Source organism: Oncorhynchus mykiss, chromosome 7, assembly GCF_057628025.1.
Source record: "Oncorhynchus mykiss isolate SJ-2025 chromosome 7, ASM5762802v1, whole genome shotgun sequence".
NCBI lineage: Eukaryota > Metazoa > Chordata > Actinopteri > Salmoniformes > Salmonidae > Oncorhynchus > Oncorhynchus mykiss.
Window position 1 is genome coordinate 26,204,274 of NC_143028.1, and position 17,982 is coordinate 26,222,255.

The following is a 17,982-nucleotide window of genomic DNA, read 5'->3' on the forward strand; positions in this document are numbered from 1 at the left end:
ATGGTTGCTGATAATGGGCCTCTGTATGCCTACGTAGATATTCCATTTTTAAAAAAAATCTGCCGATTAGTTACAATAGTAATTTACAACTAATGTCTACACTTTCTGATCAATTTCATGTTATTTAAATAGACAAAAAAATAAGTGCTTTTCTTAAAAAATACATTTAAGTGACCCCATACTTTTGAACGGCAGTGTATATTTTACTCAGTTGTTCCTGGGACAGGAATTGGACAGGACACTGTACACAAAATGTCACAAATTACTACATTACAGGCTGGTGTATTCAACATTTATTTGTCATTTTAAAAAACATTGAGGATTCTCAAAATATAAATACGTCTCTCCCACACACACACAATAAGCTGTACACATGCGCTCACACACACACTTTCTCTCAACCCCACACACTTTCACTCAACACAGGCCCCTGAATTGGATCTCAAAATGTGCAATCACAACAAAAGAACAATAAACTGCATCATTTGGTCTCCTTAAGTAGTCCTCTCAACGACAGTCAGAGATTCCATCAATCTGGGGTGTATTCACTAGGAACCAAACGAGACAACTTGGAGTGACCTAAATTAATTTTCAAATAAGACTCATTTCAGTTGCAAAAAGTCTTCTATAGCAAAACTTTTTGCACTAATGAATACACCCTTGAACACACATTAAAAAACACATTCAACCTGCTCGGGTCCAATGTCATAGCAAATAATTATGTAAATGAAGGGTCCATGATTGATCAAAGAGATTAGAAATTAAAGGGATGGGATAAACATGTCCATGACAGTACATTTAGGGTAGATGAGAATGGCAAAAAAGGTATATACACTGAACAAAAATAAGCGCAACATGTAAAGTGTTGGTCCCATGTTTCATGAGCTGAAATACAATATCCCAGAAATAAGCACAAAAAGCTTATTTCTCTCAAATGTTGTGCACAAATTGGTTTATGTCACTGTTTGAGCATTTCTCCTTTGCCAAGATAATATCCATCCACCTGACAGGTGTGGCATATCAAGAAGCTGATTAAACAGCATGATCATTACACAGGTACAACGTGTGCTGGGGAAAATTAAAGGCCACTTAAAATGTGCAATTTTGTTACATTATACAAAACCACAGATCTCTCAAGTTGAGGGAGTGTGCAATTGGCATGATGACTGCAGGAATGTCCACCAGAGCAGTTGCCAAAAAAATGTAAAGTTCATGTTTTAGAGAATTTGGCAGTATATCCGACCGGCCTCGCAACCACGCCAGCCCAGGACCTCCACATCCAGCTTCTTCACCTGTGGAATCGTCTGAGACCAGCAGCCCAGACAGCTAATGAAACTGTAGGTTTGCACAACCGAAGAATTTCTGCACAAACTGTCGGAAACCGTCTCAGGGAAGCTCATCTGCATGCGTGTCATCCTCACCACGGTCTTGACCTGACTGCAGTTTGGCGTTGTAACTGACTTCAGTGGCCACTGGCACGCTGGAGAAGTGTGCTCTTCATGGATGAATCCCGATTTCAACTGTACCGGGCAGATGTCAGACAGCGTGTATGCCGTTATGTCGGTGAGTGGTTTGCTGAGTGCCCCATGGTGGCGGTGGGGTTATGGTTTCGGCAGGCATAAGCTACAGACAACTAACACAACTGCTTTTTAAAGCAGTGATGAAGACCTTGAGGCTGATACATAAAGCTTAATAAAGAGCAGTGATACTAGCAAGAACATTGCGCAGGTTTCTTCTTTTTTCTCACCGATGGCAAGTTGAATGTCATGACAAGATCCTGAGGTCCATTGTCACTCCTGTTTCAGCATGATAATGCACAGCCCCATGTCACAAGGATCTGTACACAATTCCTGGAAGCTGAACATGTCCCAGTTCTTCCATGGCCTGCACTCAGGCATGTCACCCGTTGTGCCCGTTTGGGATGCCCTGGATCAAGGTTTAAGACAGCGTGTTCCAGTTCCTGCGAATATCCAGTAACTTTGCATAGCTATTGAAGAGGAGTGGGACAACATTCCTCGGACTGCAATCAACAGCTTGATCAACTCTATGCGAAAGAGATGTTGCTCTACATGACGCAAATGGTGGTCACACCATATACTGACTGGTTCTGATCCACGCCCCTACCTTTAAGGTATCTCTGACCAGATGCATATCAGTATTCCCAGTCATGTGAAATCCAGATTAGCGCCTAATGAATTTATTTTTGATTGACTTTTCCTTATATGTACTGTAAATCAGTACAATCTTTGAAATTGTTCCATGTTGTGTTTATATTTGTTACGTGTATATGGGAAGCAACTAATAGATACAATGTGCTTGGACTGGGGATGAATCAAATGTGATCAAAAACATCTGTTAAATCACTCTTCTGTCCAGTGATTTGGTCTTTCATTCTTTGTATGGATAAGGGATGTAAAAACAAAAATAACTAAATGGGAGACTTAGCGGTCAAATTTCCTTCCAATATTGAGGGAGATTATTCTGATTTTGTTTATTGCCATGTTAGTTAGCATCAGTTTGTAGTCACTTCCCTTTTACAGATAGGCCCTTCCGGAGAATGATGAACAGTCTGGTTTGCCCTTGTGCAAAACACTCCACTAAGATGCCTTGCCCAGTTCAATCTTCTTCTGGATGGCTTTTGCCGAGTGGTATATCAAGGAATCAATTAGTCCAGCCACTGGGAAAAAAGATACAAGATAAAGCATTTAACATGACAAATATAGTTGGACCACCATCCAAAAGGCTCATTCCAACAAACTGTACTACAGTGCCTTGCAAAAGTATTTCAGCCCCCTTGGCGTTACTCCTATTTTGTTGCATTACAACCTGTAATTGAAATGTTTTTTATTTATTTGGACGTACACAAAACAGTCAAAATTGGTGAAGTAAAGAAAATTATGGAAAAGTGGTGCGTGCATATGTATTCACCCCCTTCGCTATGAAACCCCTAAATAAGATCTGGTGCAACCAATTACCTTCAGAAGTCACATAATTAATTAAATAAAATCCACCTGTGTGCAATAAAAATATAATTAAAAAAAAAACATGTTCTGAAAGCTCCCACCCCCCCAGGTCAGGGTCAAAGTTGTGAAGTACAGATGGGGGTTGGGTTACAAAAAAAATATCAGAAACTTTGAACATCCCACAGAGCACCATTAAGTCCATCAGCGTTTATCAGAGAGGCAAAAGACCAAAGATATCTCCGCTGTGGAGCTTTGTAGCTCCTTCAGGGTTTGGAGTATCTGTCCATAGGACCACTTTAAGCCGTACACTCCAGAGCTGGGCTTTACAGAAGAGTGGCCTGAAAAAAGCCATTGCTTAAAGACAAAAAATGAGAAACGCATTTTGGCAAACACCAAATGTGTTGTGGGAGACTCGCCAAATATATGGAAGAAGGTACTCTGGTCAGATAAGACTAAAATGTAGCTTTTTGCCATCAAGGAAAAAGCTGTCTGGCACAAACCCAACACCTCCCATCACCCCGAGAACACCATCCCGACACTGAAACGTGGTGACAGCATCATGTATGCTTAGGGTCATTGTCCTGCTGGAAGGTGAACCTCCTTCCCAGTTTCAAATCTCTGAAAGACAAACTGGTTTCCCTGTATTTAGCGCTATCCATTCCTTCAATTTTGACCAGTTTCCCAGTCCCAGCCGATGAAAAACATCCCCACACCATGATGCTGTCAGCACGTTTCAGTGTGGGGATGTTTTTCATCGGCTGGGACTGGGAAACTGGTCAGAATTGAAGGAATGGATAGCGCTAAATACAGGGAAACCAGTTTCAGTATTTCAGAGATTTGAAACTGGGAAGGAGGTTCACCTTCCAGCAGGACAATGACCCTAAGCATACTGTTAAAGCAACACTCGAGTGGTTTAAGGGGAAACATTTAAATGTCTTGGAATGGCCTAGTCAAAGCCCAGACCCCAATCTAATTGAGAATATGTGGTATGACTTAAAGATTGCTGTATACCAGTGGAACCCATCCAACTTGGAAGGAGCTGGAGCAGTTTTGCCTTGAAGAATGGGCAAAAATCCCAGTGGCTAGATGTGCCAAGCTTATAGAGACATACCCCAAGAGATTTGCAGCTGTAATTTCTGCAAAAGGTGGCTCTACAAAGTCTTGACTTTGTGTGTGTGTGTGTGGGGGGGGGGGGGGGGGGGGGTGAATAGTTATGCACGCTCAAGTTTGAGTTGTTTTGTCTGATTTCTTGTTTGTTTCACAATAAAAAATATTTTGCATCTTCAAAGTAGTAGGCATGTTGTGTAAATCAAATGGCGACCCCCCCCCCTAAAAAAAAGAAATACATTAACTCCAGGTTGTAAGGCAACGAAATAGGAAAAATGTCAAGGGGGTGAACACTTTCACAAGGCACTGTACCTCCAGTAGTGCATAGTATACACTACTTTCAAACTGAGAAAGCCATCACTAATTAAAAACAATATTAAAATGATTAAAGATGTATTGAGTGACATGTTTGCTGCATTTGAAATATGGGATTGCAGAGGTGCCAACCTGTAAATACACCTCCTACGATGGCACACAGTCCTGTAAGAAAATGAGTGAATGATCTGAAAAAAAAGAGCAAAACATGTTTGATACAACACACAGCTTACCATTTACATAGGCTACACGGATTTTCCATTGAGGGTCATGGAATCCACACGTTGAACATCTCATGCCAAAATTATGGGCATTAATACGGAGTTGGTACACCCTTTGCTGCTATAATAACCACCACTCTTCTGGGAAGGCTTTCCACTAGATGTTGGAACATTGCTGCGGGGACTTGCTTCCATTCAGCCACAAGCGCATTAGTGAGGTTCGCACTGATGTTTGGCGATTAGACCTGGATCGCAGTCAGCATTCCAATCCATTCCAAAGGTGCTCGATGTTGTTGAGGTCAGGCCTTTGTGCAGGCCAGTCAATTTTTTCCACATAGATCGACAAACCATTTCTGTATGGATCTTGTCTTGTGCACGGGGGCATTGCCATGCTGAAACAGGAAAGGGCTTTTCCCAAACTGTTGCCACAAAGTTGGAAGCACAGAACCATCTAGAATGTCATTGTATGCTGTAGAGTTAAGATTTTCCTTCACTGGAACTAAGGGGCCTAGCATGTGAAAAACAGCCCCAGACCATTATTCCTCCTCCACTAAACTTTACAGTTGGCACTATGCAGTCGGGCAGGTAGCGTTCTCCTGGCATCCTCCAAACCCAGAATCGGACTGCCAGATGGCGAAGTGCAATTCATCACTCCAGAAAAGTGTGTTTCCACTGCTCCAGAGTCCAATGGTGGTGGGCTTTACACCACTCCAGCCAACGCTTGGCATTGCACATGGTGATCTCAGGCTTGTGTGCACAGCTACTAGGCCATGGAAACCCATTTCATGAAGCTCCCGATGAACAGTTCTTGTGCTGACATTCCTTCCAGAGGCTCGGTATTGAGTGTTGCAACCGAAGACCGACGATTTTTTACACGCTACGTGCTTCAGCACTCAGCGGTTACATTCTGTGAGCTTGTGTGGCCTACCACTTCTCAGCTGAGCAGTTGTTGCTCCTATAGGTTTCCAGCTCTAGCAGGGCAGAAATTTGACAAACTGACTTGTTGGCAAGGTGGCATCCTTTGACGGTGCTACGTTGAAAGTCACTGAGCTCTTCAGTAAGGCTATTCTACCGCCAACGTTTGCCTATTGGGATTGCATGGCGGCACGCTCAATTTTATACACCTGTCAGCAACGGGTGTGGCTAAAATAGCTGAATCCACAAATGTTACGTGTCCACATACACTATATATTCACACAAAATAATGTTTGAAGCTACCTACCTCTGTTTCTCTGTGAATTTGACCATCATAGGGGAGAGTTCATATAATACAAACACACCAGGTAGGCCCTGGTCTCCGATCAACCCATTGGCTACTTTCTCATGTCGCGTTACAGAGAATTGGTTTGTTTTAACCACCTGTAAGACAAGTAATACAACCATGTCCTTGTTTGATGCACAAGTACCTTAACATGTAAAAGGAAATATAAAATACAATTAACTTAATTTAATCTGATATAGCGATAAGATTAACTCTGTGAAATACCTACATTTCATTGCTGTCATGTACAACATATACTCACTCACCTCTCCATCCCATTTCACATAGATGGTTGGGACAATCTTCACAAAGTACTGATACATCATGGAAGCTGGAATAAAACAAATCGATTTTTCTATCATTTGCTGAGGTCGAGCACATGTAGTCTGGACAAATGCAACATTCCACTCTGCATGAACACAAGGAGGTGCTATAGCTTTAACATCACATCATTATCTGGCTACACACCACCTCAGCTAAGTGTCGACTTCAAGTAATGGCCACCTGCTAGAAAAGCATTTCAAACATCGAAAAAGAAAAAATGGTTGTCTTCAAGTGACTGATAACCGTAGAATTATTACATAGCTGATATGCTGATAAAACCTACATTTCACTATAAACCATGTCAAAGACAATACAACTATTCTTAGCGTGGTCATTAATGACCATGCATAGATATTACATACGGAACAAGGATATTTTGTATAGAAACAAGTATATTTTAAGAACTGGTTTAGTCGTCATATGCTGCTGGTGAGTCAACTTTTTAATGCAGAAGGATTGTTACTCAATTACGAGGAGATCTAGATCATTTTATTCTCGTTACAATATCCCGGTTACACTTAGAGTTCGCCATAGTCTTTGATAGTACTCCATCTGTAACTCAGGTTGTTCAGAGGTGTAACAAGACCTTGTCTTATTGAGATAACTGGATTAAGAGAGGGTGACTCTACAATAGGAAACATATGTTTCTCCTTGCTCCCTCAGAACAACAGATCTATACGTGCTTTATTTCAAAGGGATTTTGTGTCAATACCTTGTCACAATTTACTGGAATACATTTGTCAATAATATCTGTTGGAAAAAAAGGTCATTATTACCACACAAATACCTGCTTGTTAAAGTCAGAGGCCTCAGAATTATTACCTGAAGAAACTCAAAAGTCATTAACTGTACTTTGTGTTGAGCATCCAGAAAGAGTTCGGCATTGTCAACATGTAAAGAAATTATGGAAAGATATCTAGTGCTCTATAATTGTTAATATTCTTGATTACTTGTTTGTTATGGGAAAATGTGCTGCTCGGTTTCCTTAACTATAATAAGGATAAAGAAAAACAATTATACATCTTAAATCTAAATTGTTCCAACTCTTCCATGTACCCCTAGCATATGTCATCATTGTCTGTTTGTATACTTCTTGTATGTATGGCTCCCGAGTGGTTCAGCAGTCTAAGGCACTGCATCTCAGTGCAAGAGGCGTCACTACAGTCCCTGGTTCGAATTCAGGCTGCATCACATCCAGCCGTGATTGGGAGTCCCCTAGGGTGGCGCACAATTGGCCCAGTGTCGTCTGGGTTTGACCGGGGTAGGCAGTCATTTTAAATAAGAATTTGTTAAGACTTCCCTAGTTAAATAAAATATGTTCCTGCAAAAAAATACAAAATAAATAATTGTGTATACATAATAAACATATCCTATCAAGGTCTTCAAGGCCACACCAAGGTGACATGCTAACCAGTTAGCCAGCCAAAACGCAGCTAGCTGGGTAAACAGAAGCTTGAGATAAAAGGTGGACAAAGTTTAAAAGTCTGAATGGAGCCATGCACGTCGCAACACATTAGTTAGCTACATATCAAAATCTGCTTTCGGTGTGCAAATAACGTTGCTAGCTAACTCCGCTTTGATGTAATGTCCTTAAAACAAGTCAAAATGAGGCTCAGTATTGTGTGTGGACTCCACGTGTCTATATGACGTCCCTACAACGCCTGGGCATGCTCCTGATGAGGTGGCGGATGGTCTCCTGAGGGATCTCCTCCCAGACGTGGACTAAAGCATCCGCCAACTCCTGGACAGTCTGTGGTGCAACGTGGTGTTGGTGGATGGAGTGAGACATGATGTCCCAGATGTGCTCAATTGGATTCGGGTCTGGGGAACGGGCGGGCCAGTCCATAGCATCAATGCCTCCCTCTTGCAGGAACTGCTGACACTCCAGCCACATGAGGTCTAGCATTGTCTTGCATTAGGAGGAACCCAGGGCCAACCACACCAGCATATGGTCTCACAAGGGGTCTGAGGATCTCATCGCGGGAACCTAATGGCAGTCAGGCTAGCTCTGGCGAGCACATGGAGGGCTGTGCGGCCCCCCAAAGAAATGCCACCCCACACCATGACTGACCCATCGCCAAACCGGTCATGCTGGAGGATGTTGCAGGCAGCAGAACGTTCTCCACGGCGTCTCCAGACTGTCACATGTGCTCAGTGTGAACCTGCTTTCATCTGTGAAGAGCACGGGGCGCCAGTGGCGAATTTGCCAATCTTGGTGTTCTCTGGCAAATGCCAAACGTCCTGCACGGTGTTGGGCTGTAAAGCACAACCCCCACCTGTGGACATCAGGTCATACCACCCTCATGGAGTCTGTTTCTGACCGTTTGAGCAGACACATGCTCATTTGTGGCATGCTGGAGGTAATTTTGCAGGGCTCTGGCAGTGCTCCTCCTGCTCCTCCTTGCACAAAGGCAGAGGTAGCAGTCCTGCTGCTGGGTTGTTGCCCTCCTACGGCCTCCTCCACGTCTCCTGACGTACTGGCCTGTCTCCTGGTCCAGAGCATGGAGGCGCTACACTACGCTGACAGACACAGCAAACCTTACCACAGCTCACATTGATGTGCCATCCTGGATGAGCTGCACTACCTGAGCCACTTGTGTGGACATCAGGCCCTCATACCACCCTCATGGAGTCTGTTTCTGACCATTTGAGCAGACACATGCTCATTTGTGGCATGCTGGAGGTAATTTTGCAGGGCTCTGGCAGTGCTCCTCCTGCTCCTCCTTGCACAAAGGCAGAGGTAGCAGTCCTGCTGCTGGGTTGTTGCCCTCCTACGGCCTCCTCCACGTCTCCTGACGTACTGGCCTGTCTCCTGGTCCAGAGCATGGAGGCGCTACACTACGCTGACAGACACAGCAAACCTTACCACAGCTCACATTGATGTGCCATCCTGGATGAGCTGCACTACCTGAGCCACTTATGTGGGTTGTAGACTCAGTCTCATGCTACCACTAGAGTGAAAGCACCGCCAGCATTCAAAAGTGACCAAAACATCAGCCAGGAAGCATAGGAACTGAGAAGTGGTCTGTGGTTATCACCTGCAGAACCACTCCTTTATTGGGGGGGGGGGGTCTTGCTAATTGCCTATAATTTCCACCTGTTGTCTATTTCATTTGCACAACAGCATGTGAAATTTATTGTCAATCAGTGTTGCTTCCTAAGTGGACAGTTTGATTTCACAGAAGTGTGATTGACTTGGAATTACATTGTGTTGTTTAAGTGTTCCCTTTATTTTTTTGAGCAGTGTATATTGTTTTATGTATTCTCCACACACTCGTCCTCACAAGAACGTACTCAAGAGAATGCAATCGGAGCATGAGAGTGTGGAGCACAGTAATATGCATATTGAAAAAAACATCCATTGACTTCTCAAACCACAAACCCCAGCCTGGTCTGTTTCGCAAACGTTCCCGGGAAGTCTCGATGTTGCGCCTCTGGCTTTAGAAACTCTGTGGCTATATGGAGCCATTTTAAATGGGATTCGTGATGGGCTTTGCAGTTGGGATGGCAGCTGGTGTCATGTTTGGAACATTTTCCTGTATAAGGTATGTTAGTGAAGTGAACTACTTACCTTATACACGTAGGCCTACACTGAAATGCAAGACATAGAAAGAATGCCATAGTCTACTTGGGCATCACCGATTTCTTTACTATATCAGTTTTGATAAGACTTTATTGCAGCCATCCAAACTGCATATTGTAGATTGTTCAATAGAACTCCATAGTGTTATGTGATTTTGTTCAAATGCTGTATTATTACTTCCCTCAGGGTCGGCATGAGCGACAGAGAGCAGATGGGAGGAGTTGGGAAGATGATGATGCAGGGAGGAGTTGGGAAGATGATGATGCAGAGCAGAGGCATGTTTGGTACATTCGTGTCCATTGGGATGGACATCTGCTGCAGAGACCACCTCTACGGCACTTAATTATAATTACACAACGGGACTTTTGTAATAACTCTTATTCCCATGTCACAACTTCTCCATAGTTCTTGGACAAAGTATGTCAAACGCTGTGATTTCAATTGCTGGTAGTAGGTCTAAGTCAAATGTTCGGTGTGGGGAATTTGACAAATGGGATAATTACTAACCTTGTGGTGCCGCAACATCGGTGCCATCCAAAGGATTGACGATACCAGGGTAATCCCTCCCAAAGGATAGATGTTTGATCAAGTGAGTCATGTTGATCTGTAGGACACAAGAAACACAAATAAGAGCTTAAAGGGGTATGGATAACACTGCCTTGGAAAGACAATACTTTCTTTTTTTTTAAGTACTTACGTTATCTAGTCCAAAGCTCTGCAGATCATGAACTGAAATTAAAATGAAACAATATGTCAGTAATGCTGTGATCTGATAGAACATCAGTTACTGTATATGTTCGGTATACTCAAGAGTATGAGGGTTTACTAGTCTCATCAAATCTACAGCTCTCCCATTACAAGTTATTGTTGAGCACACAGCCCTCAAATGCAAAGTGTTCTTGATTACTGCTTGTACCACCTCAATTAAAGATCAACAATCACATGCTGGTTATTCAAAAGGACAGTTTCAAATCAGTTAGAAGCAGCTTTGGTTGTCTTTACTAGGCTTTAAGTAACAGGGTGAATTCTGACAGACAACCTCTTCAAATACGAAGTTTGATATTTGACTGGACAATTTAGAAGTGTCTGTGAGTGTCAGTGTTTGTGCCATCATGCCAATTCCTTGTTACTCAGCCTCTCTCCTCCGTGACCCGGAAACTGATGTGGTCGAGGAGAGTGCCAATTTGTTAGTAGATGAACGGAAGAGTATCCTCCCCTCCTCGATAGCCACCTTTCATCAAGAATAATGTGTATCCTACTCGAGTCCTTCGCCTGAAGAGTTTGGATATCTACCACAACCCCTTTGAAGCAGTTGTTTTTTCGAAGGAGAAAATCATGCAAACATTTAAGAAACGATATCCTACATATACCTTTGTACAGATAAAATGTCATGCACAACTACCTAAATGTTCTCACTTCACACATTTTGGGATTCAACACCTGTAAACTTAAATTTGCCTGATGACGCGTGAGAGGAGAATAATTTCATACAAGCTTTTTTTTCCAAAAGGAGGCGAGAGAGGACGCAGGAGTTGAGCAAATCCAATTCAGAAAAGGCACGGTCATGCCGAACTTGGTCTTTGGCTGGACAAGGATAGCACTGGAGTATGCAAGAACACAAAACAATCTGGGACCAGGCTAGGGGGGGGTGATGTTTACTACAAAAATAAAAGCTACAAAATGATGGACTTACTTTCCACAGCGTGCACTGCAGAAAGAAGAGAGAAGAGTCACTATATGACGCATTTTGGGCTACACAGAAAAAGCCAGTCCTAAGAGGCTGGCCAAAGGCAATAAGCCTCTGAAGGGGGTTCATCACATCTGATATTTCATTACGGCCAAATTCTTATCACAAGGAGATTGTCTGCTTAAAGGCAAAAACCAGACAGAGTGTAGTACTAGTCGACCGAATAAAATAGAAAATTAAAGCAGCTTTAAGCTGGTGAAGCATTTGCTCTAAGCTTTCGGTACACGTTGTTCATAATGACAAAGGACACCTTTCAATGCCTCCAAGCAAGTTGAGAGACTAGTACTTAGGGCTTACAACTTCATCTGGTTATGTACCATGTTACTTTATCAGCAATTCTTGACAAATTCTTAAGGTAAATCCTATGAAAACAGTACCTTCTATTTTTCTTCAATCACGAATGCATACTTTTAAATTAATTTGGCCTGTCTTCACAGTAACAAAGGTTACATCAGTGACATTGTAGTAACTTTTGTCAAGAAGCTCATCAAGATGACACCAATTGAATTTTAAAAAATCCATTGGCAAACTTTGCAAAAAATGAATTGCAAACAAATTAATACATTTCACATTACTTAATTTTCAAAGAGTGTAAGTGTCAATGCAAAATAAGTATATTGGTGTTATTAGTAGGCAACATTTATGATAAAGCAAGTGAGTCTATCAATTTACAATCAAAATGTTATTTATAAGCGGGAGAAAAATAGCTACTTAGTTTGACACATTTTTTCACCTGTGCCACAAAGATAAAGGTCAGATGTTTTCATGAAATAAAAAATAAAGATACAATTAATGCCTAATGATTGATCCGGAGGAGGAAAGAATGGAAGAAGTCGAGAAAATGAAAGGAGTTATGAAAGAGAAAGAGACCATTTACCAAATGTTTCACTTCAGTGTTTTACTGGAAAGACTAGTAACGGATGCACTAGAAATGTCTTTACTGGTCTAGTGACAAAGTCTACACTACAAGAGGGTCTGTACCCAAATCTGGTCTGAGATACAGACTGGTTTAATAAACCACAAGGTGTTTCTAGTAGCAAGTAAGCAATTTTAGAATTCGAACCAAATCAGTCAACCTGCTTCATCTCTAAGCAATTCAGAGGATTGATAGAAAGCACAGAACTTATATTTTACTTAGGTAGATCATTGATATCAGGTCTTACCATGAACATGGGACTGCTGGAAACTCTTTCCAGGGGCAAAGTGGAAATTTCCTGCCACCTAACAACAAAAAAGCCAAATTGAAGAGTTCAGAAAAAAGTCTAACAATGAACGTAATATTTGCAGATTGAAAGTGTATGAATGCATTAAAGCACCTCATAAAATATTACATCTCAGTGGCAGCACATTTCCATTTCTAATTTTATTTAATCACATCTAGAATTCTGTTCCCAAAAAGTGATGATTCATTTCAAATCATGTTGTCAACACTGTCTGACCATTTGAAAGCCAGGCAATTGAAAGTCGAAACATTAAATAAAACGCATTCCTTCTATGAAGTGTTAACCAGTGTGTGAGTACTGACTATTCTTTCTGATTATGAACTTATCCAAAGCGTCAGTCTAAGACTAGTTACCTTGTTGACCTCAAGAAAGCCATAGATCTGGCAGCCCTCATTCTTCTGCTCCTGCATCTTCTGGCTGAAGCCCTCCCTCTTGCACTGCTCGATGGTGTCAGGGTTCTTGAAGGCCCAGCCACGCCTGCGATACGCTTCCCGTACGTCATCACAGGTGTTACAGCACCTACAAAAAAGCAAAAGCATAAGTAATAGGTCAATGTAACACGTACTATCACAATCACATTTTGGACAAAGGATTAGCTAATTTGGTGATAGCCTATGTTCTGCAAAAGAGTTCAGGGCTCAAATAAGTAAAAGCTTTCATGGATTCTTTCTAACAAGTCCAATTTCACAGGCAAGGGATTTAAGCTATGAGATTGACAGGGAAACCTCATTGTCTGTCTTTGGTCATGGGAAGTATGATCTGTGAAGCCTGGGAAGGCATTCTGGAGGGCATTCCGGTCATGGGAACTCACTTCAAATCCTCTGTCTCTGCTCCATAGCAGCTTTCACACCGCTCAGGATCTAGCTTACTAGGGTCAAAAATTTCACCTTCCTCTTGTCCCAAATCTACATGAGAGATGACAATAAAACAATATCCATGACCCAGTGAAAACATGAACTATTCAATACAATTCATATATCTTATTTTCCCAAGAGGGAAAACCTATGCTGTATTTCATGGTGTATAATGCTCTTCAAGTAATAGAACAGAATTACAAGCAAGCATGGTTACCATGTTTCTCTGCTTCTGTAGTGACAGAATTGCCATCCTTGTCAAGCCTTTGCTTGAACAGGTTGTGTTCCACATCCAACTGCTGCTCTCCAGCAACATCCATGGCATCAATGCTGAGATCTGAAGGTCACGGTGATGTTACAAATGTCATATACTTCCAATGTGAAATCCCTATTTTGCTTCATGCATAACCCCCCAAAAGATTACTTTAGATTTTACGGAAGCATTCTGTCAATTTATGCAACTGTTTGATAATATCACAGAAAAACGCACATATAGGGGTTAATTGTGCAGGTGTACGTTTGTCAAATGTGATGATGCATGCTAGGTTCTCTAAAGTTACTTACAGGCACACGGCATGTTAGGAAATATCACATTAATGTTGATTTTCAGTTTGTCTCCTCGTGATGTGTCCACAAACAATTCAGGATGGACCTGTGTTGGCAGAACAACATTCATATTTTGCAAGTCATAACAGTGGTATTTAAAATGCGGACCGGGCTTCATAGATTAAGCAAACGTTATGACAGATGGCTAAATAATTATAACAGAACATAAAATTATAGTGATGTTCCAATTATCCTCAAACAGGCTAGCCAAAAGGATTCGACTCGTTCATTTCTCTCGGTTGGAAAGGCCCTGTGCCGGAATGTGGACAGCCAGAGCTCAGCGCAGTAACGTTATTTGGCTGGGAAAACCTACCTCAATCCCGAAATGATTAAAGGTGAATCGAGAAAATTGAAATAGTGCTAGTTTTTAAATAAACATCAGTTTTCGTCAGAATGCTAGGCTAGGTAATACTAAAGCAACAAACTGCATTCAACACTTCCGGTAGTTACTCAACCAAATGCTAGGTGTACCATTTTAATGGAATCTAATGGGTGTTATAGCATTAGCTAGCCTAGCATGCTGGCATAAACTGCAATTTAATTCAAATCTAGCAGTATTTCAATCTTCTCGAGTCACCCTTCACAATTTCGGGATGGAATATGTACAACGACATATTCCATCCCGTGATTGAGGTACATTATCCCAGCCTAACGTGATCATTGACAGCTGCCTTGAAGGACACAAATAAAATATGCTGTATGCTATTAAGATCAGTGAAATGTGGGCTAAACTGACAACGGAGGGAAGAGCAGAAATCCCAACTAGCAAGCAAGTCGCAGCAATGAAGAATTGAGTGTGCGAGGGAGATTTTCGGCATAGCACCATTCCGACTCAAGAGACAAATTAACTTGAGTAGGATCCCTTTGGCTAGTCATTGCATTTCAGCACCATGTCCACCATTGGAATGTTGCGCATTCCCAGTTGCCCTGGTGGCAATTAACTACCTTTGATTACAAAAAAATATAATTGCAATGGGATCAGCTGAAAAAGATTGAATACCACTGTTATAAAGTATACAAACCACAATAATTGTGGCATGCAAAGTTGGCTAGGCTTGCTAGCTGTTATAGTTAGTTACTTGTTGTCACAGTTCTCCATTAGAATATCCTTCCGTTTACAAGTGTGATCCATACAGAGCTAGCTTCTTACCCACTTATTTGACTGGCACACTTAGCATGTTCCCTGACTATTTTTATAAGATGTAACGTTACATTAACCTACCTCCTTAGTGAGATAATACTGCAACTCTGAGAAGAACAGGATCAACATGATGAGACCACTTATGATGGTGACTTCAAAAAGGGGAAAGAAAAAGTCAGAATATCACCCAATCCCATAGAATTTTTGCAAACTACATAGTAATATGTTCTGTTCTCTAGTCTGACAGATCTAGAATGCTAGTCCAAACACAGTGATCCTAGTCCTACTAACTAGCTAGCTAGCTACTGGGGACAGTATGTGTTCTGCAAGTAGCTAAGCGCTATCAAAAGTCTACCCAAAACCACTCACCCGTAGCTCCGCCACATGTTTTAATTCGGAAATCCTCAAGAGTTTTCGGATAGGCATCAAATTGTTTTAGTTTATGTAGTGTGTCCATCTTCTTTCACACCGTGGGCTGAAATAATTCACATCAGTTCTCAACATTTACTTCCGGTACACAAGGCATACGTATTGAACCAATCAGCGCCGACCACGTAGCGGGCCGTGTGTAAAGACGTTCTATTATATTGACAAGATAGTCGAGTAACCATTCTAACAATAGAGGAGTTGACGTACGATGCCTCCCGGCTGCCATGTTGGAAGACCACCGCATTAATTATTCGACAACAACAGAGTAGCCTAGTGGTTAAAGTGTTGGACTAGTAACCGGAAGGTTGCAAGTTCAAACCCCCGAGCTACAAATCTATCTTTCTGCCCCTGAACAGGCAGTAAACCCACTGTTCCTAGGTCATCATGAAAATAAGAATTTGTTCTTAACTGACTTGCCTAGTTAAATAGAAAAACTGCATGGTAACAGTGCCTAAAACAAGTTGATTCTTTTTGAGTAGTTGCCTGCAGGAAAGACAATGGGGAAAAAAACGTGTTTACAGATTTCCTGCAATCATAAAACACCATTGGTGACACTAAGATAAGACTCAAGAACTGTCACAATAGCAAAGAAACCTTTTGCCCATCAAGACCTGAACTCAGACAGCTGTCAGTAACGTAAACTCACTCACTTTTGTACATCGCCTTGGTCCGTACAATTGCCCTTATTTTAGCACCCAAAAAACGTAATACTTCCAGATTAACTGTAATGACAACACCATTGGTGACACTAAGATAAGACTCAAGAACTGTCACAATAGCAAAGAAACCTTTTGCCCATCAAGACCTGAACTCAGACAGCTGTCAGTAACGTAAACTCACTCACTTTTGTACATCGCCTTGGTCCGTACAATTGCCCTTATTTTAGCACCCCAAAAACGTAATACTTCCAGATTAACTGTAATGACAATACCATTGTTAAGCACAATTTCTCCCCTTTCCAACATAATCAATTACATGACCTAAACGCTGCCCGTTTCTGCATAATTCGAGAAGGCAATGGGCCCTGTCGGGTCTTTTTAAAAATGGAGGGTGGGGAAGCGAAACTAATGTGTGACAGTAAGAAGGAGAGATGTTGTGTTGGAAAATTGCTTTTTTTCACTCGATCTGTCCAACTTATCACCTTATCACCTCTAAAATGTAAATAAAACACTATAAAGAGTTTATATAATGTGTGATTTACCTATTTGAACGTTTGTGTCTAATTTGAATCGGGTTTTTAGGGCGGTGCTAAAGTGATCTTAGAAGTAAACAGCAGCTTTGAGAATGATGATCGCATGCAATGATGACCCCCGTCACTGTCCATTTCTTGTTTTTAAAGGATGATAGAAGTGCTACACCTGGTGGTGAGAGATTGTAAGACAGAAATAGTTGCTTATGCGTCCTGTACGTTACGACATGACACGTCACGATATAACGGAGGGTCTGTTTTTTCAACTTTTCTCCAATACTATAGAGCCATTACCATGTCAATCAACGCTTGAATCGAAAGCTAGTTCACACCCCCAATTTTGAAGTCAACACAGACGCTACAGTCCCATTAGTTTTCCTTGTAGCCTTGTGTGAATTTTGCGGTTGCGCACATTTGTACAGAATGGGGTGAGTTTACGTTAACTGGTCTTCTACGATCATTTCATCACTGGTAAATCAAGTCTGATTGATTTCGAGTTTAGTTTAGCTGTTAAAATAACCAGTTAACAACAACATTCAGTTATCCAAAATTAGCTGGCTAGATAGTTTGTAGTCTATCATCGCATTTTCAGACAAATGCAAGCATACTATTCTTAATGTTATGAGTAAATTGGATAGTGATAATTTAGGTTATTAATAAGTGCGTAGTGTCAGGGTTATAGGCTATATCAGAGACGTGGACTTTGGTAAGCATTTAATGCAATTATACTACACTTTATATGACTGCAGAAATTAGCAGAATCTCATTCAATATGATGGTAGCCTAGACCTACTCTACTGACACTAGCAACAGATCAATAAAAACGACCTTGTCTTGAATGCAACCATGTAATCTAGCCCTATTAAAAAGGGGTCCTGGCTAAAAGGGATCCAGCTATTGTCAAATTGTTCAAAATATTTTTGTTAGTTTGCATTTTAGCTAACCCTAACACCTTTCTTATACATAACCTAATTCTCCAAACCTGCTGCCTAAATTCTCATAATCTGCTACGAAATGTC

At 41.5% G+C, this 17,982-nt stretch overlaps 1 protein-coding gene across 2 annotated transcripts; it reads right to left on the bottom strand.

Moving 5' to 3' along the window:
* Window positions 1-273: 273 nt before the first annotated feature.
* Window positions 274-16,027, bottom strand: LOC110527650 (endoplasmic reticulum-Golgi intermediate compartment protein 3). Of its 2 annotated transcripts, XM_021609063.3 has the most exons (14): window positions 15,715-15,882; window positions 15,427-15,497; window positions 14,163-14,250; window positions 13,816-13,935; window positions 13,556-13,649; window positions 13,098-13,263; window positions 12,685-12,742; window positions 11,468-11,482; window positions 10,472-10,503; window positions 10,282-10,378; window positions 6,134-6,198; window positions 5,829-5,965; window positions 4,518-4,573; window positions 274-2,677 (listed from the first exon to the last, which is right to left on the bottom strand). In XM_021609063.3, the coding sequence occupies exons 1-14, from the start codon at window positions 15,800-15,802 to the stop codon at window positions 2,598-2,600; spliced, it is 1,167 nt and encodes a 388-aa protein (XP_021464738.1). In that variant the 5' UTR covers window positions 15,803-15,882; the 3' UTR covers window positions 274-2,597. The 2 variants fall into 2 exon arrangements, with proteins under 2 accessions (XP_021464738.1, XP_021464739.1); XM_021609064.3 differs by lacking the exon at window positions 11,468-11,482 and having other exon boundaries at window positions 15,715-16,027.
* Window positions 16,028-17,982: the final 1,955 nt, after the last annotated feature.

Coding starts and splice junctions, on each gene's coding strand:
- LOC110527650 (XM_021609063.3), bottom strand. CDS start 15,802: ATGGACACACTACATAAACTAAAACAATTTGATGCCTATCCGAAAACT. Junction 13,264..13,555: donor GCAGAGACAGAGGATTTGAA/GTGAGTTCCCAT, acceptor GCTTTTTTGTAG/GTGCTGTAACACCTGTGATG. Junction 6,199..10,281: donor CGATGTTGCGGCACCACAAG/GTTAGTAATTAT, acceptor GTTTTATTCCAG/CTTCCATGATGTATCAGTAC.